The sequence below is a fragment of the Daktulosphaira vitifoliae genome, unplaced genomic scaffold, assembly GCF_025091365.1.
Source record: "Daktulosphaira vitifoliae isolate Bord-2020 unplaced genomic scaffold, ASM2509136v1 Scaffold_1, whole genome shotgun sequence".
NCBI classification, from domain to species: domain Eukaryota; kingdom Metazoa; phylum Arthropoda; class Insecta; order Hemiptera; family Phylloxeridae; genus Daktulosphaira; species Daktulosphaira vitifoliae.
In genome coordinates, this window is record NW_026099572.1 from 11,893,805 (window position 1) to 11,920,391 (window position 26,587).

At 26.9% G+C, this 26,587-nt stretch overlaps 2 protein-coding genes across 2 annotated transcripts in view; both read right to left on the reverse strand.

Moving 5' to 3' along the window:
• LOC126893576 (uncharacterized) overlaps window positions 1–2,366 on the reverse strand; it is a 4,944-nt gene extending 2,578 nt beyond the window's left edge. Inside the window, exon 1 of the mRNA XM_050663915.1 lies at window positions 2,272–2,366. Within this exon, the coding sequence (XP_050519872.1) occupies window positions 2,272–2,307 (36 nt within the window). The 5' untranslated portion in view covers window positions 2,308–2,366. The remainder of the gene's footprint in view (window positions 1–2,271) is intronic.
• A 244-nt stretch (window positions 2,367–2,610) lies between these two features.
• LOC126893561 (multiple PDZ domain protein-like) overlaps window positions 2,611–26,587 on the reverse strand; it is a 54,345-nt gene continuing 30,368 nt past the window's right edge. Inside the window, exons 26-38 of the mRNA XM_050663883.1 lie at window positions 17,033–17,298; window positions 7,337–7,431; window positions 7,107–7,176; window positions 6,967–7,023; window positions 6,553–6,606; window positions 5,960–6,061; window positions 5,672–5,743; window positions 5,445–5,577; window positions 5,108–5,262; window positions 4,870–5,025; window positions 4,622–4,801; window positions 4,236–4,420; window positions 2,611–3,675 (exon numbers count right to left, since the gene is read on the reverse strand). Of these exons, the coding sequence (XP_050519840.1) occupies window positions 3,408–3,675; window positions 4,236–4,420; window positions 4,622–4,801; window positions 4,870–5,025; window positions 5,108–5,262; window positions 5,445–5,577; window positions 5,672–5,743; window positions 5,960–6,061; window positions 6,553–6,606; window positions 6,967–7,023; window positions 7,107–7,176; window positions 7,337–7,431; window positions 17,033–17,298 (1,793 nt within the window). The 3' untranslated portion in view covers window positions 2,611–3,407. The remainder of the gene's footprint in view (window positions 3,676–4,235; window positions 4,421–4,621; window positions 4,802–4,869; window positions 5,026–5,107; window positions 5,263–5,444; window positions 5,578–5,671; window positions 5,744–5,959; window positions 6,062–6,552; window positions 6,607–6,966; window positions 7,024–7,106; window positions 7,177–7,336; window positions 7,432–17,032; window positions 17,299–26,587) is intronic.

Below are 26,587 nucleotides of genomic sequence, written 5' to 3' on the forward strand. Positions count from 1 at the left end.
ATTTAACTTTATAATGCTATAACTTATTGAAAAGTTTATGGATCCACACAATTTTTTTATGAGAAATAATATTTTTTAATAAACCCTTTTTCATTCGACATACTTTATCTTAATCAAGATATTAATAAGGAACCAGCAGATCAAGTAGCTTTTGGAATAAAACACCAATTTTTTTAAAATTAAACACTATCTAAAGATTTGCATCGAAGCGTTTATTTTTGATAGTGATTTTAATCACTATCAGATATCATTATACTTGATCCAACTATGTCACGTCACCACTGTGCCGCGACCCCCCTGTGCTGGGTTTTTTTTTACTTTGGTTCGAGGTTAATTGCAGAAGAAATTGGATAATGATAAAATAACATAACCTGGAACCTTGCCTCTAGTATATATATTTAAGTATTGAAAACTTTCAAAATACTGATTATCGGCAGTCATTTTCTGAATTGGATCGTTTTTATTGTATGAGCAAGTTAAATATGTTTGTGTGCCGTTCAAAAACATTGGTACCCTTACAAGGGATATCAGATAGTACTAAAAATATTTAACTTATTTATTTACTTAAAAATTGAGAAATAAATATTGCTGAACAAAGGTGAAAAAAATCACAGTCATTATTATTTTAAGAGAATGTTAATAGTCAAAGATAAATTAATTATCCTGTAATTATATACATTTCAACATATCTACGATAATAATGGTTACTAACTTTTTGGATTGTATATGAACTATTAATTCCGAACACAGCTAGAAATTTTTTTTAGGACGGACATCAGTTTTAAATTGTATTGGGATATTGTATGAATTGATAATTCAGGGCATAAGTTATTTATGATGATAGAATTGGCTTTTGTTTAAGTTATCTTTAAAACATCTCTACAACCAGAACTTTATTAAATACAACGCCATCTAATATTACTATTATTTTTTTGTGATGTATTATACACACAGTCGTTGAAAAACTTTTCCCCTTTTTAGATAAAATAGACTATACTATTATATTATTAAAAAGTTGTATAATAAACAAATATACACAATATTTTATTCGATAGTTGTCGTGACGGTTGGATGGTTGTTTTTACCTGTTGCTTTTACTTTTTAGAACTATTTTTTCATAACCCTTATCTGTAATATGCCAGTGCTTCAAAATTCAACAAAAAATTTATTATTATGTATTAAATTCTTATATTACGTTGTAAAATTAATGATTTGAACTTGTAGACAATTTTTACATTTTTGATGACATTAAATGTCTTTTGATTTTTATTTACATACTGAGTGATTGTTTAACTATGACTCACGCGATATCTTTAAAAATATAAAATCTTTAAATATAATTTTTTTTTTTTCATTGCGATATTTTTAAGTCATTATTATACTACGTTCTATATTTATTTCAGTTTGAAAGTTTGTTAAACATAATATATTATTTTAATAATAATAATATATAATATAATATTTGTTAAACTTATACAAAGTGATTCGCTTATTACGAACCACATAATTAATGGAACAATAAAAATTATTATTATTTTTATTTTTCAATTAAGTGGTCCATGATAAGTGAATCTAGTGAATACAATCTAACTAAGGAAATATCGGTTATCTACTAGAAGATAGTCGCTATCGACATATGACTTTAGAAGTTAGTACGATTCTTAAGTATAGACTCAGGTTATTATATTATTTCGTCGACTTTCTCCTTCCGCTTATGTATAAAAATTTTAATAACTTCTCAAGTACTGAAATAAAATGGCTAGTTATTTACCAGACAATTTTACAATTATTTAGATTATTATTATATAAATANTTTACCAGACAATTTTACAATTATTTAGATTATTATATAAATATTAATAATATTATTAATTAATTAATTACATGATCAAATATTATTTATTATACAAATTAAGATTATTGTCCGAGAAGGGCTGAATTTACATAATTTAAGAGTCTCATAAAGAAATAGTTGTAATTTCTATACGAAACTTCGTATAATTTCAATTAGATGTTTTTTTATTTAATTTTTGATATCCATCCCAATTGACTCAACTATTTTCTAACTATACCTGGCCTGAGAATGTTCAAAAATATAATAGATTTTTTTACAATAAACTTAATATTTATTATAGTTGAAAAAAATAAATAATACTTTTTTGAGAACATTTTTGAAAAATAATTATTATTACCTCAAACCAGAAGGTGTCATAATAAACCACCATATAAACAGAGTAATTTTATAATATGTAAATTATTATTTATACTTACCAGAAATAAAAATCGTAGAATATAATTTGAATTCATTTTTTTTTCTTTATAATTAATAGTTATCACTGTAGTTAGTGAAAGTAATAGAAGTTTACAATTCCACTATTTTTAGTTACTTGGATATTATTTTTTCTAATTTATACTATAAAGCAAGACTGTCATATTTAAATATATTATTAAAATAAACAAAATAATCAATTATTTTTAGTCAAATTTAAAAAAATATAATGATTATTTAAATTGTTTTGTTATTTGCTGATCTGTTAAAAAAGTAATATTTACTTAGTTTTCTTAGTTCTCTAAGTCATTTGGGTAAGAAATCATTTTAAATGCATAAAATAAAATGTACCATTTTTTTAAAAATGATTTCTGTTTATTTATTTCAAGAATCGGTGAAACATTTCAAATAAATACAAATTTAAATAAAAATTAAAGTGTTTACAATAAATTTATACATACACGGACTGGTTGACTAAACATTTATTTAAAACTACTATTTTACAAGCTTTTAGAGCTATAATGAAATAAATGTAAAACAACAACATTAATTATATTTAATAATAAATTTCAAACAGTAATTGGCACGTGTAATTTGAGTTAAGTTAAAAGGTGCCTTTAAAACTAATAATACACAAGTTTTACATAAATGCGACCCTGTTTATAAGGTACATAAAAATAAGTTGAGACCAAATTAAAAGAATAAAATGACTTGTTGTTTGACATTATTGGTTTTATGTTCAGTCTTAATTCTATTATCACAAAAAATGAATATAATTTTTAAAATACTAAATAAAGTTAACAATTAATGTATAAAATTTAACAAATTTACATCACATTTATAAGTTATAGTTTTTTTCTTAATAAGTTGTGCAAGTAAAAGCCTACATACAAAAAATGCAAATGTTTTTCTAAAGAAATCTAAATACAACCAAGTGCTTTTAACATAACAAATCAATCTTGTTCTTTAAAAGAACTACAAAAAAATAATCATAATACACATTTGTCAGTAAATCGACCTATTAAAAAAAAAATGTATAATTGGAAAAATATATTCATGAATTATAAATTATTTTTAATACTATATCATACACATATACACTTCATCTCTTTAATTGTCTCTTTAATTATTCCACACTCTATGATCGCAATGTAAGCGTTACAGAAGGGGTTGCATCATTAAGCATAGAAACTACATCATCATGGGACATACCGTCTACTGATATGCCGTTGACTGTCAAAATTCGATCACCTCTACAAAGACCACTAGCACTAGCTGCACCGCCAGAAAAAACGGTTTTGACATATACAGGAAGTTGACCATGTCCACCTACTATACTGAATCCAAAACCATCCAGTCTTCGATCCATAGTGACAGTCCGTGTTTCTTCCATAGATATAGTATCACTATAAATAACAATAAAACACTTTGAAAACACATTTTATACAATTATCTGGACTGATTTCTATTATTTGAACTAATATATTTTTTATTAAAAGCAAAAACTTAATTATTGTAGAAAACAAAAATATCTAAGTACGCAGTATTTTTCTACGAAACATATATTATTCAAACACAATTTTCAACAAATCAAAAATTTTAAGTCGACTACTTCATACGAAATAGCAATTATAACAGTTCACTGTTAATCCAAAATTTTCATAATAAAACTTATTATATGGGCTCGTTCATGCAAATGTTTTACTAGTTCGCAGTTTTAAATACACAAATATAAAAAAAAACCTCAGTTTAGCTACTTACATAATTGGATAATCATTTTCTAAGTTCCCAAAGTTTAGCATGAAAAAATAAATTATTTCAGTGAAAACTCACAAAAAAAATGTCAGATATTATCAGATAGAATACTGATCACGTTTGTCATCAGTAGATTTCATAATGAAACGCAAACATTTTATGGAAGATAATGTTCCATAATGTGGGGGCTATCAAATATCAAAACGCTTACTTGTCTGAACTCGACGTCGAACGCGCTTTCAGACGACCAATTTTCAATATTATTTTGCCAGTTATTGTTTTTAAAACAGCAGCAGCTTCTTCTTGAGAAGCCTTTCGGACGTCCTGCCCATTCACCGCTAATATTTGATCACCTTTCATCAAACGACCATCCACTCCGGCTGCTCCACCAGCGACCTATATTGAATTAACGATACAAAAATACAATTTACTGATATACAGTAAAAGTTTAAACTAAATTATGAAAAATAAACATTTTTATACAACCAAATGAATATTTACACACTTTACAAAATATAATATAATACTATAATTTCCATTGGCTCCATTACGATCCAAGTCTGATTATATACTTTTAGATATTTGATTATTACTCACAATATCCGATATAAATATTCCAGGTCCAGTTTTTTTTCCTACTATGCTAAGTCCTAAACCTTTTCCAGGTTTCTTCATGAGCTCCACATCGAAACTATCCATAATACTAGTCGTGTCTGTCGATACGATACCATTTTCAACTGTAACGCATGATTCATCTCGCAATACAACCATAGACACCTGAATTTAAAACATTCATAGTTCTACACATCACACTTTACAACACATTTAAGAATGAGGTATCTTACCTTTGATGGTGTTTGTCTCAATACACTCAACGCTTTGACGTGCGTTATATTCCTAAAATCTTCTCCGTTCACTTCGACCAGCTGATCTCCCGGTCTTAGACGGCCATCTTTGGCTGCTGCACCGTCAGGGTACACCTCGTGAATAATGACAACGCCCTAAGATAATTAAGATAACTCATATAAAAAATGAAAAAGTAAATTAAACATTCAACTGCATGATTGCACAAGGTTAACGTACGAGTAGCGTATCAGATCCACCGACTATGCTAAGGCCCAAACCCATTTTGTCCTTATTAATTTCTATAATAGATTCTACTCCAGGTTTTACGGATGCAGTAGCAGGATCTGGAGGAGGTTCAACTGATTGATCCAAATAAATTGGCGTTAATGATTCTATAACAAAATTATCTTATAAACAAAACTTTATTATTATTATTATTGTTATTATTTTTTACTCACAAATATTAATTAAAATAAAAAATCCATATAATGTTTGATTAAAATAAAAAGAGAAAGCATGCATTAAACAAATGTTTTATTGATAATTTAAACCATTGAAAAATGGATCAACCTACTTGGTTTTTCTGGTTGTTTTGGTTTATCATTAATTTTGTTCTCTGTAATGGCTTTACCATCATCCTTGCCTCGGTTAGGATTGCAAACGACTAGAGTTACAACACCTTCGGTTTTCTTTAGCAAAGAAGACGCCTAAATATACATGATACAAAATGTTATAACAGAACTCCAAGTTTTCATAGTATTAGTTTATACATATATGTTCAAAAAAGGCGACTACACTTACTGCGTCATAGGTACTGCCTAACAACGTGTCCTTGTTGACGGACAAGATCAGATCGCCAACAGTAAGACCGGCCTGAAATGGAATTATATACATGCTTACTATTGTTTTATATATAACTAAAACGAATGGATAACATAGAATACTTGAATGCTAGGCTAACGTAGAATATTTTAGTATTACACGTGTAAATATGTACACAAGTGAAATAACATGAGAGCTCTTTTTGTAAAACATAAATAATTTTTTTTTTATTATATAGAGAAACCACGAAAAACTACTGATATTCACCTGTTCGGCCGGACTACCTTCTTGTATATCTGATATGAATATACCAGTTCCTAGTTCAGCATGTTTTCCTTCTAAAATCATGATTCCTAAACCGTGAGGACTCTGAAATCAAAACAATAGATTTTTTCTATATGTTACGTTAAAATAAGGAGCTAAAGAAAATAAAACTATTTAAAATAAATCACAACTAACAAAGGTAACGCATGCAAATGAAAGATAAACAAAAACACCTATATAAGTCGGCATATGGAACAATATGATAGTCATAATCATATGAGTAGAGTGCATTAACCCTACTAATCACAAAACTTTAAATGGAAAATTATATATTAGCTAATAGTTAAATGTTAGATTAGTAGCCAAATAAAAAAAAAATTACAAAAAAACGAGCCTGAACTAATAACTGTTATGATAATCTGTATATGCATGTCATTTCTATATTCCAAAAAATAAAAACTATGTAAGACAAATTTAAAAGAAACATTTAATGTTTCAAGAAAGATATTTATTAATAAACACTAGGTTATTTTAGGTAAAAAAAACAACCGTTTTACAAAAATCAACTATCCAGTGTAGTGCTTGTATTTTTTTACCTGTTGTGTGGGTGAATTTGTGAGTTGGCCTTCATATGCAATACTGATACAGGGCTATAGGAAACATATCAATTACAACTATGCTACACAATATAATTATTAAGTGATAGTTTACAGCTGTGAGATATGTATAAAGGAGTTTGTAACAACACGGGAGATAAGTATAGATACGTGTATTTTAATGTATTAAAAAAAATAAATATTAAAATTATCTTACAATTCACTGGTGAAACTTTAAGTGGTAGGTATCAGATATGATGGGTAATAAGTGTTAGATACATATTACTAATTTATAATATTGAATATTTTCCATGAAATTATAAATGTACAATTTTTTTACAAGGTTGTGTTTTAAATTCATGTTGAAAAAATGTACAAAAAAATTGGCAAATTTAAATATTTTATAGTATTTACCTTTTTCATTGTGACAACTCGTAGACCTTTGTAATTTGCATATTTTTCTTCGGGCGTCTGTCAAAAACAAAAATATCATATAAATTCATAACATTAATCTAGCGAAAGTGTTTATTATGAGTAAAAAAATAATCACAAACCTCGTCATCAAGCGTCACAGGAAATTGAATGATTGGTCGAACGGCAAGTTCGTCTAGCGCAGCTGGTTTTCTGAAACAAAAATTTTTTTTTGTTAATTTTATGGAAACTCAGTCCTAATTATAAACACATTAGCTTATTATAGAACCTATCAATAACAAATATTATGATCAATACATTCACTAATTGTTTAATTACCTAACATATTTAGACATTAATAATACACTCCTACCTTAATACAACTATTTTATATATTGGTCCTGGAATACCCTTGATAATGGCCGAAGCATTTAAATGACATCTACCGTGTAACACTATGCCATTTACCTAAAATAAAAACAGTTAAACAAAATAAATTTTTAACTTCAATAATTGCTTTAGTAAGAGTAAGATTTATTTAAAATATCATAATTTATTATTTAAAAGCACAACCAATAAAATAATTTAAATATTCCAGATAATTTATTTATAATACAAAATTCATTTAATGAAAAAGTATCAATGAAACACATTAAATCATATTCGTTTAACGGTCTAAACGAATATGATTTAAGTTGTAATTTTATAATATTCTATAAAAGTCATACGACACCTTTTGGTTTTTTGATAGATGCTCTTACTAATGAATTTCACTTATAACAAATTTAAACGGTCTAGTCAAAACATGATGGAATAATATCATACAATTTACAAAGTAGTAAGCAAATTTTAACAATATTTTGCACAATAAATTTGATGGTCGGGCCATATGCGTCAAATTTAGACTGTTAAAGAATAACAATTTACTAAACATGATAGACAAGCCTCAGCGCATTCAACAACATTTTTAAATACTAATTGTTTCATGATACAAAATATCACTGTCCAGTAATAAATACAAATATAAAATTTATTAAAATAATATTAAATATTACTTTGTAATAACAACAAATATAATATTACATTAGTATGTCATAGCAACTATATTATATAACTAAATTACTACAGTGTAAGTCACTTAATAATATTCAAAATTTATTATTTAGTAAAATCAAATATTTATAATCTAAATAAAAATTCTTTTATATTTACTACCATAGTTTTTTAATTTAAACCTTATTGATAATTTACATTTCACATAACACTTTTCACATATTAACAACACGACATCCAGGTGCGTCATTTGGTTATTTGCCCTAGTCTAATTTTTAATGGAAACTTAATTCGCACCTTTGCTGACCTATTTTGAACAAGCCCGTTCCTTGATAAAAACCAATTTATAATAATCTAAGAAATGAAATGAAAATGAATCTTTACTCATTTTGAGTATTATTGTTTTAGAGCATAAAATTAGTAATCTTAATACGACATTGAAAAAATACAATAATCGTTTCTTGTGAACAATGATACCTTTGCGGATATAAGAAAAACTAAATTTTTCTCTATTTACATACAAAAGAATATTGCGTAGAGTATATTTATCTTATTGTTCGAGTCTATATTTATCATCTATTACCTTTGAGCCTGATAATAATTATTTAGATTTCGAGTTGTATTTAAAAGGCTGTTTTTAAGTTTTGCATATCATAAATTTATTTAATAATTATTATTTATTAAAAAATTACAATCACAATTTTTATAATAAATTAAAACTTTTCATTTGAAGATGTAATTTTTCGATTTTATTTATAGAGAAATCATATAAATATTTTGTGCAGTTTTCTTGTAGTCTAATAACCTATTATCACTTGTGTGTACTTAAAGTCACAATTCAAATACATGTAAAAAATAGACTATGAAATTATTTATAAAAAAACTCAAATGAATCCAACAGTTTGATCAATGTAATAATTATTGTTACTTTTTACTTCATACTAATTGTTATTTTACAAGTCATATGCTGTTAATTACTTAACAATATCTTTTTTGAACTCAACTTAACTGTACATAATGTTTCATTTAACTAAATATCAATGATCAAACAAATTAATTTTCGACTGACGTGCGAATTATTGATTTTACACGTGTTTTTATTATTAAATTTATGTGAACGTAGTAACAGTTAACATAAATTTCTATTATTTTATTCTAAATCAATAAAATTGTATTCGATTTTATTTTACAATTGTAAAATCGTATTGTTACTGAAACATTTTTGTACAACTCGAAGCATATGAAAATATAATTTACATAAGAGTATATTAAGAACTAAAATTCGAACTATGAGAAAAATATATATAATTTCAATAGCTCTATGAAATGTAAATAGTATAGTTAAAAATTATCGACTTTTATCAATACTTTTATCTGGCCATTAAAAATAACTATATATATGTATATTTATATATAATTATTATTAATATGTATATATATTATTACTTTAAAAATAATGTATTGCAATAAGACACTTAAACACAATATTTAATGCTGACTAGTACATCTAATTACACTAACAGTGGACACAATATAGTCGCAAGGCCACAAACCTGAAAATTATTAACACAATTTTTTAAGCTGGTTTATTTTTATACGTGTGTTAAGACTTAGCTATGTGCAAATTTTAAAGATCTAAATCTCTATACTGTAATTATGCACACAAACATTTCTTTTGAGACAATAGGTGATCGGTAGTTTTTTGCTATATCGTACCTCTAAAAACACGTGGTTCAAGTTATTACTTCATCAGAATTAAATATTAACAAAATTATAAGTGTGTCCTATCACGATTTTCAATTTTTAATATAAATATATGATATATTTTATAATACATTAAGCGATTCATTCTATCAAATCCATAATTTAAATTTTAGTGAATTTATTAGTATTCTGAAAAATAATTTTTCGTATAATAAATTCAAATTACTTTTACATTAAGATGGCTTGCTAAACATTTATATTAAATTGCGAGTATCTATGACGATTGGAGAACATTAAAACGACTTTACATTATATAGTTATTTAGTTAATTGAATAATTTAACCACGATTGTAAAATATGACATTAAGTATTTTTACTCACATATTCTTAACGTTTACTTATAATAAAACTACTACGAGCTACAGACATTTTATGATACAAAACATCATAAGAAGTATTTTTAACTTGTTAAATTCATTAGTTTCTCTTAAAAAAATCTCATTTTACTGTGTGATTAAGTATTATAATTACAAACAGGACAAAAAAATTCAATTCAAATTAACACCACTGTGCCTAGTCAATATGTTATCTGTAAATTAATTAAATATGACTTTCCTTCTTCCAAAAAAACTATGTGTTACATAACAATACATACAATTCTTCTAGTGGGAGGGGCTTAAGTCTCCACGCCCTACATCTTTATACTTAATATTCTAATTATTTAATTAAAAAAATGCAAAAAACTATGTGCAAAAAGTAATCTTAGAGATGTCACAGTAATATCGCCTTGGGAGGTGTGATGTAACATTCTAGTGCCTATGGTTACCGAGATATCTACGCGACCTTTAATATCACATTCCGGAATGTTACAAAGCGAATTCCATAGGTTAACAAATGGATGTCACGCAGACGTTCTAATATGAGCCATTCAAAGACATAAATGTGATCAACTGTTATAAATCGTTTATTTAAATAAGAAAAACTAACAAAAATAATATGGACACAGCATTTCACACCTCACATAGATGTACATATTTAGATGTAGTTTTTGAAACTTCTTTGTGAAATCACAAAGTATCATTGCTGAGAATTAACTATAGATACTTCTTTAACATTATTATATAACAAAATGTATAATTTTATAAAGAATTTTCGGGACGGGGCTCATTTTTCGTTAACCGAGAAAAACCCACACTATTTCTCCTAGTTACATCTATGCCAATTCAAATTAAACACATACCTACTTGATGTCCTATTAAAATGCATAAAATCATAAAATATTTATCCTAAATTCCTTATTGACACAAAAGATACATTTTTTCATACGATAAGCATATTTATTATCTAGTTTGGTTATAATTTTGGTGTTTTAAACAAGCAGTGTTTAAACGTGACAACCCTGCAAAAATCACCAAAAAACAACATAATTTAATTATACTAATCTTAGAAAATACTTTGTTTATAGGTAAAAAAATACTATGTATTTTAATAATAGTCAGAAGAAGTGCCAATTACAAATTACATCATACAAGGTAATCCACAACGTTTCGAAAAATCTAATAACTTTTGATCCATCAAATATTTATGTGACTTTTTTTTTTAATAATTTTTCAGCAATGGACTATGTTCAAAGAATATTAGCTTCGATGACATTTATTGTACTATGATGTGTATTTTTTTTATGTATGTCGCCACTTTTTCTTAACTCTCACCGTACCGATTTCTTTCAACGATACATCAAAATACCACAAATCTTATCTAGTTGAAGACTTGATTATTGAAAAAAGTATTCGTTTCCTATAAATGGGAGATATTACAATCATTAAAATTCGACATTTTTAAAACTTTTTTCTTAAAACTATCATAACTTAATGATAAAAAATTAATGAATCAAAATCATGTTTTTTTATACTAACACAATATGTGTTTTTCCCGTTTATTTTATATAATTTTTTTTGAATATCTAACCCTTTATTTGCCCATAGGGAATAATTTAAAATACCAGCTTATGCACAAAAAGTTAGAATTTTCAACTCATCTTCTAAAAAAGTTCTGGAAATATTACATACTTTAAACATATGTTAAATTAAAGCTTATGTTACATATTATAAGTTTAAAAAACAAATTTGTATGTTATATGTTGGTAAAAAAATTGACCAATGGTAGAAAAATTGAATTTCTAAAAAGCATATTAATGTAATACTTTTTAATGTCCTTCTACTGAGCATTAAAATGGAAATTGCTTACTTATAGTAAAGTAAAAAATAAAGATAAATGCAAATATTAAGTGTTCTTTCCTCTATTTGCTTTTTTTGAAACCCAACCCGTACAAATAAATAATCTTTCCAAAAAAAGATTTTTGCAACAAAAACTAGAATATCTATAATTTTTAAAAGCATAATCAGTAGCGAACTTCGAAACTTTTTAGATAGTTTTCCGACAATGACACGACACAATTGTCTGATAGCTCGACAATAAATAATAAAATATATTGAATGAATTTAATCAATGACTGATTTACGCAAACTATCGTGACCTACGACAAAAATATTCAACTGTTCTGTTGCTAAAGTTGAGTCCTATAAATTATTTATGATTTTAACTATACTATCAAATACATTCTCTTAGGACAATACCAGAAAACGACTATAAGCGAACAGTCAAAGAATAATCAAACTTATTTTCAAATGATTTAATTGAGCAACCAGAATCAAAACCTAACAACAATATAACGAATATGAGGTAAAAAAAAAAAAATGACAATTAGACAATGTTGAACAGAAAAAAACTAATCTTTAAATTTTTGATACACTACCAGCCGTTGATAATGGCAAGTGGTGGTAACAAAAGTGCTATCAATTCACTTTAGCTAGGCCTAAGAAATGATATGAAAATAAATTTTTATCTAATGAAAAAGACACCTAATGTATCATAATTAATTTTCTTTATGATTTTAAAAGTTATTTCATTAATTTATTATCATCAAAATGATCTTAGAAAAAGTTAACAAGATTGAGCCATTAGTGAAATAACAAGCCGATAAAAAATTTGTATCAGCTAAGTAAAATCTGAAATAACGTCTCTGTGAACATCCAATTAATTTTGAAATCTAGAAATTTTAAAATTTTGTGATCACCAATTCATCATTCGGCATAGACATATCATAAGTATTTTATTTTATTATGTTTAATGATAACAAATAAAATATTTAAATAATAGATAACATTATTAATATTTATTTGACCAATTTGAAAGAATAAAAATAGTTGTTTTGATAGTATTTTTTTAAAACTACAACTAGATTTTTATGTACTCTTTGAATTTTATTGTTAAAGAACATAAAATTAGTAATATTAATACGTCATACCTTTGCGGAAAAATACAAAACCATGATGTAATTATAATTAAGTTTCTTTTGGAGCAACAAAAGAAAAAACAGTCACATTTGACCTTTTTATGGTGTATTCGGGAACAAGTTGAAAATAGGTCAGTGCACATCGCAACTATACGAAAATATACATTTCTACAGCTTCCATTTTTCTTTACTGACAAAAACAATGAAAAAAATTTCATACACTACAAGAACGTCGATTACGAAGACATTATCAGAGTATATTTATGGAATATTATTATTATTTTTTAACAGATAGCAACGTAAATTCTCATCTAAAGCAATTTGGTACAAGTTTCTTCTATTTATATTCTTTCTATAGAAAATTATAAATTATTTTCCTATCAAACTTATTTCAACTTTACTCGTCTAATGCGGATATTTATAGACGCCTAACAGCAATGTTATACTACAAAGTAACAAAGAGAAAATCAATGAAATAACTACAAACCAGTAAGTTATAAGCCACAAATTAATTTTTATTAATAATTCTAAAGTAATTATAATAATCTTTGCATAATGTTAATAAAATATTGCGAAAGCGATCACAACATACTAACACTTTGTAGTGCTGGCAAAACAATTACAAGGGAATTTTGGGTATCATATTACTACTATAAATTACATTATATAAATTATATTACTATGAAAAAAAAAAATGATATGATGAAGAAACATTTTTTTTTTCGTTCGGAGGGGATAGTGACATTTTTCTCATGTGTGTATCTCCCTCCAAAACAAAACCCTAGTCATGACACTGCCCTGTATTAATGGTATGAGATCATACAACTATTGAAGACTGATGAGTATTGTCATAAGAGTTATTACTCAAATACGTGTATTGAAATTTACAAAAATGCTGAATGAATTAGGTTACACAAAGCAGTAATATGGTCACTATGTAGCTAGTATTTTGATAGAATTTAATACAATCATAATTCGATTAAACTCGCATGAGAAATCAACAAGAATTTGAAGAACGACGAAATAATATCATGCAAAAATTAGAGTAGAATTTGTTTAAAAAAAGTGAATTTTTATGATTAAAAACAGTTAAAAAATGTTTTATACGCGCAGTAGTTAAAATAATCACATTATTACACAAAAATGTATTCTCTAACAACGGAGAATCTACATAAATTGTATATTAGTTATTATCTTCCATTTTATAAATTACCTTTTAATATTCATGTTATTTTTAGTCATCACAAAAAAATACGTATGAATGGAAATTACATATACAATAAAGTAAGTTGTTTTTCAATATTTTTGACATGTCACTTGTACATGCAAAAAATAATTTTTCTACGCAAAAATAAATAAAAAAAAAAAGCCATCTCGAACAGCCAAGAGAAAAAAAATTAGTGAAACACTTTGAACGCTACGTACCAAGTACACCGAAACCTAATGCATTTTAAATTAGATCCACTTCCACCGTCATATAAATTACAAAATCCCAGAGGTGTTTCATATAAAACACCTACACATCATGAGCCTACGAGATATGAATAAAATAGATACGAGTTAACGCACAGCATATAACTGATGTACACGTATGTTCTTCAGTTGGTAAAATAAGTTTATATTACTTATGTATGTATTATAATAATATAAAACTACCCTGAACCTGCATTACCTTCTAATTTGTCAGCCATTATAGGTTTATGGTAGTAGATATCCAAATTGTTTAAAAAACGGATTTCATTTAGATATTTCAAGGATTTAAACTTAGTTATACGCGCCATAATAAATTCGCATAAAATACACGAATAACATAACCCAATTTAAATTTTAATCGTTTATATTTTATGGTAATACTTTCCAAAGTATTTTATTAAAATGTTATGCATGTGAATATTTTTTAAATATATTTTTTTAACGGTTTATACAATAAACCCGGTGGTTATTACAACTTAACATCAAATTTATATATTTTACATAAGCGTTGTAAATAACTTCTTTTAATCTTTAATTTTTTAGTACATTATAAATTTAAAACCTTAGTAAAAGTTATACTAAATTGACAGTTATCTCACACGAAAAGCCGTAAAGTATAATTCACAAAAGATCATTATATTAATAATGTTATTTTATTATGAAACAAACGGTAAGCTGTTCGATTAAGGATTAGAATGAATAAATCATTTTAATATAAATGGTGCGGTAAGATCCTTCGATCAAAATAAGGATTCACAAACGAAAATTTTGCCCAAAATAATTTCATAAAAAAAGTAAAATAAAATTTTACCAAATAGTAAATTAATTTTAAACTTGGGTTATTTTTCAGAGAATAGAAAGTATACTATCAGAGAAAAATAACCAAAAAATTGTTTAAAATTTAAAATAAATAATATAGTTCACTGTGATAAATTACACATATCAAACAATAAATAATTATATTAAAGTTTTGAAAAATTTAGTTGTTATATTTTATTCATTATGATTTCGATTTAACCACAACAAAGATGTGAAATCAACTATACTAAAAGATATTACATTATAAACACAAATTAAAAAAAAACTTTATTCCCAAAATTTAAGAGAAAAAACTCCCATAAAATATTTGTTTTTTTTTTAATTAAAAAAACTTCTCGGTGTCTTTATAGTTTAAAGGCATTTGTGGTAGTGTTTCAATCTCATTGGACAAATGGAAATATTGCGTGTCTAATATATTACATAGCATAATGCATGTAAGTATCTAGTTTCTTCTAAATTATCAAAATTACGATGTATAAAGGGATTTTTTTTCGCTGTCGTACACGACCGACTAAACATTTTTATAGAAAATAATAAAAATAAAAGAACATTCGCCCAAACGAAAATGTACTTATATAATATACATGTCCCTGCAGTACTATTATATTGTAACGAAATAGGTCGAGTGTTTAGCAATAGTTAAAAAATAAAGTTCAACGTATCTAATAAATATATAAAGAAGATATATTTATCACGAATACAGCGGCCCGTGGTTTTTATAAGCAAATTATGATCGCTGAACCAATACGGCAAAAAATTACTTTTGAAGCGTCTGAGCGTCGCTTGAAGTTAAATCCCATCTAATGATTATTGTACTTTTGCCGCAATCGTTTTTCTGAAATAACTGAGAATTAAAAAAAACTCAACACTTTACTAATTTTTTATGGTTTAAAAATAATCCGAAAAAATAAAATAAATAAAAAGTATACGGTTGTCAAACGACAAATAATTTTATTTTAGTTCATTCGTTTTTTTCATTATAGGTACTGTCAATTTTTAAGATTAGGTGTTGGTATAAAAAAATATTACTTCACTGACACTTATTTTTCCAATTTATTGTAATTCTTTTTGTGAAATCTAGTGTCTTAAAAAAAAGTAAACAACATAAAGTATGACAATTTCATGAGAAATGTTCTTTGACCATCTGAAGATTAGATTTCAAGTCGCATACTCGAAACCCATCTTTAGTTTGCTCGCATAACAAACTAAATTCGTTCGTTTTTATAACTGAGAAATATCTTGAAAAAGTTTTATCGTCCACAGTGAACATTTCAAATAACAATATTGGGAACTTACTTTTTGAATAATTTAATGGTTATACCAAAACAAAGATACTTTTTGGTTACTTGACAGGGCATTTCTATACAGTGCGAACTATTTAAATAATATATGTGCGTCTCTCGTTATATTCACAAGTACAAACGACGGACGTCAATTTAGACTCAAACAGATTTTAGCTTTTGTAACGATCACTCAGTCCTTAATAAAATTGCACACTCACTTACATGCTACAATTGAGTTACCCCTAAAAATTATACTTTATAATATAGTAGTATATAATATTATTATATACTTTTGAAAAAGGTGTCTTTTAAGATATTTTAGTGCACATTTATCTTCTGGATAGAACACATATAATAGTAGTACATGGCATACTTTTCATACCTCTAAAATTTCATCGCCAACTCTCAAGCACCCGGACTTGGCTGCCGGGCCATTGGGATTTAACCCACAAACCATGACGGCCATTTTAGTGCGGTCTTTATGTCCGGCTAAGCTCATCCCTAAACCTGAACCTGGTGATCGTTCTAACATAACAACCAAAACCTCACTGATACAATCATTATCTTCTTCGTCGACACTGTCGTTTGTTTTCCCATGACCACTACTGCTGTGGCCACAGAGGTTTCCGTACTTCTTTTTTGCTTTATCTAAAAAAAAAAAAAAACAACTTAATTTACGTAATTTTACAATACTAGTAAATATTTTATGATACATCTGAGTTATTGATTTTATTCAATGAGTATAGAGAGATTAGCTTAGTTTTATATAACCCAATTCTAGTTGAAATTTCTCAAGATTTTACACTATTTATAATGGTTTTTTAAATCAACTTGAACAACCTCTCCAAAATACATTTCTTGGGTCTGACTAACAAAAAACCTACTTAGACATCTATAGTCATATAAATAGAGATACAGTAGTTTAAACAAACTTTCATTATAAAAACAATTTATAAAAACACAAAACACAACTTCCTACTTCACTGATAACATTTAATAAACACACGAAGCGGTGGGCTTACATACGGTAAAAGGTAAACATCTAGTTGACATGAATTATTTTGATAATAATTAATGTACTTAAAGTAGATAATGATATTTTCATCATATTTTTATGTTGTTTTCATAGATAACACTTTTACATTAACATACATTGGGCAATGGAATAAAGTTGATAACAATGTTAAAAATGTTACAGCCTATCAAAGGAAAATGGGATATCATCAAAGACCATATGGCACTGGCCAACAAAAATTATATCGAATTTTCAAATATATAATCATTTATTAATGTTAACATTTATTTAAGTAAGTCTATAAAACACGAGCAAATATTACAACCAAAATATTAATTTTCAAAGATTCTCTTTTAGACAATCCTTTCTCATCCAAACGTGGATCCACAATTCGGCACAGTCAATCTTCCTCCGCAGTCCGTTTATTAATGTGATAAAATAATTTTTTATCAGTAAAATTGCAATATTTTATTTTAGGTGGTAACAGTAGCCGCCCAATATTCATTAACCGCTATATTTAATTCAATAAATTAAATATTGCTTCTTCTGTATTAATGAATCTAATTAATAGGTCAAAGATTTAAATATTCTCTATGTTAATACTTTTTCACAAAATTAAGAATCGCAAAAGTAAAAACGGACATTTGTAAAAGCTCATATTTTTGTAACTTTCTAAAACTTCAATAATTTTATTTAAATAAACAAACAAGAATAGATTTTAAACTATTATTATATAATGAATACAGTGGGATGATTCAATTGTTTATTGCTCACAGGCTTACAAAAAGATAAAAAAAAAAAAAAAGTTACAATTGTAATAGAAATTTCTCTTTTTGTCAAATTCTTTCCTCGGGATATGGTCTACTTTTAAGTTATTATTTTTTTTTATTATTCCTTACTATTAGTTGCAACAAAATGGATCATTTTTTCAATTTTTCATCATTTTGTTATCTCCTCTATTACCATTCTTTTAGATAACTTTTATCTACTTTTATGAAGTGACTACCTTTCTTCAACTATTCATTACTTCTAAAAATGGCTTCCATTTACTTTCTTCTTTGTGGGAACCATATTATAATCATTATTATGCAATTTATTCCAAATAGAATACTTCAAATCACTCGTTGAATATACCCAAACTTTTGAATACTGAACTAATTTAGTTTCTCATAACAATATCAATCTCAAAGTCTATTGTATTTTAATATTTTACCTATCATAACAAACCATTCAATTTTCATTTAACCTCTCAAATTATTTTTATTAATTTGACCTATAATTGTAGATACTAATTATAATTAATACATAGTCAATATATTATTGATTTATTCGTGGTATGCCGTTAATATCCATAGTTTTGTAGAAACCATAAAATAAACAAGACCTACTATTTATTTAGTCATAACTAACTTATGACCTTCCCTTGACACTTAGGTTAAACTTTTATTGTTGTTAATTTTTTTTAGAAAAATGAACAAATTATTTATTTTCCATTATCTACTTTAATAAAACTGCTAAAAAATTCAATTTTATGACTAACTCTTTGTACAAATTAAATTTTACCGTAATTTTTTCTATTACTACATGTAATCATGTTCGATTATTTTATATATATGAATGCATACCATGTTTTAAAAACAATCCATCAAAATTATTTATTCCTAGAATATCCTCAAAATTATTGTCGATATTCTTTAGCTTTTTCTATATAATTCTTTCTTACATTTACCTTTTTTTATCAATGCTTATAATACTAATACTCTTAAATTTAATGAACGCTGGCTTTGCTTTGATGGTGTGCCGGCATAACATTTAAAATCGGGTTTAAGAGTTTTACCGCCCAGATTACCAAATTCTGCCGCTTCATAATAAACATTGATGATTTTTTTCTTGTATTTTTTGATTAAATAATGAAAAAAAAAAATCTTTATGGTGACAGAATAATAACATAGTAATACAGTAACATAAATTCTGAATATAGAAGAAAAAAAAGAAAATATTTGTCTTAATTTTCAAAATAATTAAATTAATTAAAGTAAATAAAATCATAAAAGTTAATAGTCTTGTTTTTATTTGTTGTTTTATAAAAGTTTTTTCATATTTTTTACTGTTGCCATTACTTTAAAATTTTTTCATTCAGTCGCTATTTGCCGTTTTTACTTTTAGTCGGACATTAGATGAGAGGCTAACAAAAATAAAAAGTTGCTAAAATAACCCTGAGCATTTCAAAAAAAAATACATTTATGAACAAAAAAAAAATAGAAAATCACAAGTGCTCGATTAGACCTTAAACATGAGGAAATACGTAATATAATCATTAATTTACTTCATATTTAAATATCAACAGTAAATATCAATACACAAAATAATTAAATTAATAAACTGTTTGCAACGAAATATAAATGCATTAACGATCAGATTTTGATCCGTTAACAAATAATCTATAAATGAGTGTATTATATTTTTAATATATATTAACACAAAAAAAAATAATATCTCATTGAGAAATTTTATTCTTATTTTTACTATTTCTTATTTTTAACGTTAAAAAGTACTGAATTTGTGATTCATAAGTAGTTTTTAATATGGATACATGACTTTTTTTTTCTTACATATAACCTTTGAAAAGATATTATTTATGTTTTAATAAAAATTGTTTTACATTATAAGTTGTGTTGTGTTTAACAATATTATACATTTATTGATAACAGACATTTTTTGAGTTAAATATTATTTAATTTTAAATTAATATATTTAATATAATTTCATTTTTAAATACATATTCTTGGTTTTTTATTATTATTGTTATTTTTTTTTATCACGTTTTGACAAAAATTTTCATTTTGACGTTATAATCCTAACATTTTCCTGATAATATCATATGTTACATGAAACTTTATTAAACACGTCGGTAACAAAAATAATATTATCATCTCGTAATATCATGGAATTTTAATTGATTTTTGTTTCACCGCGACTATAAGCACGTGCCGAATGGACTTTATTAAATAAACAATTAATTAAAGCTTTAATAAATAAATTAAATGTGTACGGTAATAGGTAAGCAGCAAAATTTATCAGTTGAATGCAAACAATAAAACGGGATTTGGAATGAACTTAAATCAAACGCTTTTATCATTAGCGCCTGAATAGTAATTGCAATGTTGATGATGTTTAATTAGTTCAACCTGCCTAATTTAAATTTAATGTTTCATATAATAAAGTATAATAATGGAAACAACGAATTCGCGTAAAATACTATAAAACCAGGCATATTTAGTAAAAAAAAAAATTGTGGAAAATGAAAATAGTCTTTCATTAACTTTGTCAGTAATTTCCGAGTTTTCCTATTACAATTTCACATGCTTAGGAATGGATTTTTTTAAACATTATTATCTGATTAGAAAATGGATTAATCGAATGAGATATCGTTAGTGCAACGGCAAGTCAATAAATCAAAACTAAATAAAAGATAATAATTGGCATATACTAAGCTTCTGTATTTTATTGTTATTGAGATACTGGTTAGTTTCATGAACGATTCGTAGAATTTTTTTAAACGGTCGATTGAAAAAATACCAACATCTACACGCGAAAAAAATAACTAAAACGGACGAGTAGAATTTAATAAAAAAGTATTCAATAAGCCTTATTTGTAATCGAATTGATTTCATAAAAACAGAGTATATATAATTTTCTTTGACACATAAAATTCAAATCTCAAATAAATTAATTACAACTCTAAAATCACACGTGTCAATTATATTCACTTGTAAAATTTCGACCAATCGATCGATTTTCATAGAAAACACTTAATATCGATATCACTCAATTTGAAAGTTTTTTCGCCGTCGAGTACTTCAGGAGCAAAAAAAATACGAGTTTAACTTTTATTATTTGAAATGAGTTCCTGTTTATACTTTTATTATAAAAATGATGAATATTATTTTTTCAGTTATGATGCCGAGTGTATCGATAATACTCCGAAAACGAAACTCCTGTAAGGCGATACGAAAAGCGTAACAACCAATGAAGTTTAAGTATACTTATGATGTACATCCACAAATTTCTCATTGAACAAACATAAAGCACGAAAACTGTACATTAATGTCTGAACCGCGAAACTCGAGTTAAAATTTAATAAAAAAACTAAACACGTGGAATAAAAATCGACTGTCTGTTCAATTGAAAATCAAAGTTAAACTCTCAGCGGATCTCAAGCGGAAAATATTGAAACGAAATTGACCTCGAGCGGCGACACAAAGTGATGTGTGCAACTCGCTAGTTTTCGACAGTGTGGCGGTACAGGTTTTAGGGTTCAATACGTTTTGGTCGTTTGGTTGGGAATTCGGTCAAGTACATTTGCAGACGGAACCATACGCAGGACGACAACACATATTCCGCGTGTTACTGACACTGCACGAGTGGTAACCAACACACAACCACTACTCCGGCGTCCATCGCCCCTAGCAAAAACTATCGGACCATTAACGGACATACAATACCAAAGTACAGACATTTTACACCGCATTCACTGGTACACAGCCATTGTTACGCTGCGTCGGATGTCAAAAAAATAACCCCCGCCAATGTAGTTTACCGTTGGATCAGATGCTTAGATTGCTGCACTGGCCCCTTCAAAACACGCGAGATGTTGCCCCTTTGAGATTGGCGGCAAAGACCGAGAGAGAACTTTGGCGGCAAAGGTAAGTGGAGTGGGCGGACCGGAGGAGGATGCGACGACGCATGAATGACCCGCATCCCGTGAACGTATCGATTATACAAAATACCGCACGCCGCTACTGTACGCCGCCCGTATACGTGTGTACAATACATACGCACATTCTGCGGCAATATCAAACAGCATCGAAAACCCTGTACACTCGAATAATAATAATAATGATAATGATAATGATAATAATAATGATAGTAATGATTTGTCGATAGCCGTCGTCCCGTTAGTGTGCAGCGATCGGAACCTAACAAATTTGTCAAACTCCAACCCTTTTAACGGACCGCTGCTGCCTAAGACCGTTTGTCCTGAAATGGACTCTGCCAAAAATCTATTGTAATCAAAGCCCAACGACGACCTTTTGATGATTACGGAACAAAAAGTATCGAAATCCGAGATTGTCATTTGATGATAAATCCGGGAAAAAATAACTTTATCATTGAAAAAATAGAAGGCTAAATAGACGAAAAATACAAAAAACAAAATCTTGTGCTTTGAATACATAATACACTGAACGACGTACTGTTATTGACTATGAATTTAAATCGCAGAGATCCTACACATGTTTTGAACCAGAGTATAACGTTGTCGTGGAAATATTATAAATATAATGTTTCTAATGATTTTCTAGTAGCGATTCAGAGGAAACGAAAAAAATGTACGCTTGATATGTAATTGAAGAATAAATTAAAGAGGTATGCAATAATACGATTTGTTACTGCGCGTGTTATTTAGGAATTTTCTCGATAAAGAATAATGTTGTTGGACTAGATTATTTAAAAATTAATCAAAATTATTTACACTTTTGTTTTTCGGTGTACAATTTTATTTTTAGAATTCACCAATGATTAATTGATATAGTGTTGTACGAGGTTATATTTTTAATGTAAAATAATTTGCCTATGTTTCATTTACAAGGCAGTAATGACGTTTTGTGTCGAAGCAATAAATTTAACATACTGATAGAACAATAAAAAAACACAGAAATGATTAATAGCAATGAATCCCGTAGAGAATGTGAGGAGGCTAACATACTACCCAGAACGATTAATAATTTAGTGGGAACACGCGTTTGTCAATCAATACTGTTTTGAAAACACAAAGAAACATTAGTGTAACCACATGAAATCTCCTATCATTGACATGTGAATTTTTCTTTAATTATGAGAGGCTAAATTTTGTCTTTTGCTTTGGTTAAGAGTTCCCTAGAATTCCTCCAAAGCAATAGTATACCAACAATTAATGATGAAACATATAACAATTAAACAAATTATACTTTCAAGTTAAAATTCAATCTCTCTGAAATACATATTTTTATCGTAAAATATGTATTTGAACATTGGACATTCAAATATACGTCTCATGTATTATTTAAAAAACTGTTCTACAATGATCAATGAACGAGATTATACAGTACGTATAGTCTACAATGTACACTACACACAATCATATTATTATAAACGAGTTTGGAAAATTAAAAAAAATATGCTTTAATAATTTTTATCGTTAATATAAATAATAAAAATATAATGAAATATTACACACATATTTATCATAAACTCCGACAAATCTCTGGGTGTATATAAATATTATTATAATGAAAATCAATTTATTTACATTTATTTATTTTAATGATAAAAAATAGTAACAAACGTAGATAGCCTTGTCATTATTGTAGTGACCCTTAATGAAGACCTTCGCGTAAGATCTCGATCACATATTAATTACAAACCGTTTATTTTTTTTTTTACTTATAATGGCCGTCATGCTTTGTAAATACATCCAAAGAAACGTTAATGAGTAGTTATCATACAAGATTTAAAATCATTAGTTTCCAACACAATTTTACTCTAAAACAACACTACTGCATTAAGTGAAGCCTCATATTCAATAATTATCAATACAACGCATAAACTTAAAAATAAACATGAAACGATTCGCCGCAGTCATGAACGACTAGAAGTGATTTTTTTTTTTCAAAAATAAGAAGTTGAACTCAACTAAATGCATTTTAATGAATACAATAAATGTGTTTACCCTTAAAAAGTATAATTAAATTTTATTTTTATCAGCACATAAATAACCCGTCATTTCTTTTTAAGTGACCAGGTTTCTACTACAATACAAGACATAATTTTTAATTTAAGTATAGTTTGCAAAATGCAATAAAAATGAACTACTGGATGAATAACATTCTCCGCTGTCTAAGGTCAACTCAAATACTCAGAAATTGTCTGTATTTTATTACACCACATGGAGATTTTTACTTTGAATTCCTATATTATCGTATTTTCAATGTGTCCTATAGATTATCTTTACACAGAACATAAAAAAAATATGACCCGTGGAAAATAATACTGACAATGACGACTGGATAGTTCTCTAAAGCATATGAATGTTTTAACATGTTTACCGACTATAGTGTTTCACATGGTCCAACAAATTTTGAAGTGGACAGAAAATTGAAAAACCAAATTCATAATAATTAAAACAAAAAAAATCGACATATTACTAGTTAATAAATTTACATATTAAAAATGTTATTATTACCATTTTTTACTGTGTTAAGCGATTACTGCAATAATCAATGCACAACATTGTTGCCCGACACTTATACGATATGACGGAAGATAATTTTTGAAGCAAAAACGTCATATTTTAGGAAATTTTTTTTGAAGTGATCGCATGTCGAAATAATAATTAGTCGTTTATAATTTCGCTTAAACATCTTCGAGCTCGTTAGTTTTCTTTAAATATAAACATACCGTAAAAAGTAGATTCTTTATTGTACACAAATCCGTTTACACTATTTTCGTTTCATTATTAACTATCATAACAAATGATTTTTTTGTTTTTAATTATTTTTCATGTTCAAGGTTCGCGGTATCTTAAAATATTTTTTTCATAAGTCTTAACGGTTGAAAGATATAATAAATGTTCATCTGAATTATGAAGCGTTTGAACAAACGAAAAAAATTTCAGTGCTCACATTTCTGACATTCATTTAGTTTCAGACCTCGTTAAACACAACATTCACACTAATAAGTATGACTAAAACACATATCGACAGTGTTAACACGATTTAGCTCTTAAATTCAACTATTTGGTGTATGCGATGGATTACCAGTAGAATCTTTATAATAATAATGATGAAAAATATTAGGATAAAAAATTAATAATATCCTATACAAGGCAGGTAAATAAGTAGCACTAGTACACTAGTAGACGATTATAGATAATTTAAGCGATAATAGCTTACTCTAAGTATCTAAAAATCGAATTCTTTATAAATACGTGTTTTTTACCGACGGCGTGTTGTATGCATATGTAGTTTAGCGTCACCGACTCAAATACAACAGCTACTGCAGTAAAAAAACGACTAAAAAGAAATTTCTAGTTATTTTTAGCAAGCTTGAACAAATCGAATAAAAAGTTTTAACTTAAATTTTGTAATAATCTATGTAAAATTATTTAATAATATCTTTTTGATAACAAATGTAATAATAACATTTTTAACTAATTCGACTTTTTACTGTAATATACAAAAATAACAAAAGTGTACATTATTTAATGTGTTCGATAAATTATGTATAGAAAATCAGCTATCGCAACTAATTCTCCAGCCCCTTGGCACGAGTTTAAGTCCTAAATAGGAAGATTTCTCGGATGGACTTACAGTAGAACACCTTCACTTTTCGACGTTGTCATTGAACTAAATAATAAAATTATAGAGTTTAAAAACATCAGTTACTATTTAATATAAAAAAAGATCATCCTTCAATAGTGATTTTGTTTCAAAAATACCCCATTCGGGTGTTGAGTAAATACAGTACTTCAAGTGTACAGTAAATTGGTGGAATATTTCGCAACAATTTTTTATTATATAATTCATAATCTATCAGGCAGTCATCTATAAAACTCACAAACTGTTGTAGTATTCCTGTGCGATATATTCCTACAATTATAATTACTTGTAAGACCGGTTTCAATAATATTAATCGGAGCCCATTATTTTTAAGATACATATTAATTTTCTTGGCCTGATAAAGCAATAATTAATACATACGGCTAGTAAAAATTAATAATGTACAATAAGATCAAGTCGTTGTAATAATAATAACGAATAGTCCGGCAACATGCTATGCGAGTTACCGAACACGACTTAGCACACCTGCCAGAAGAAGTTTACA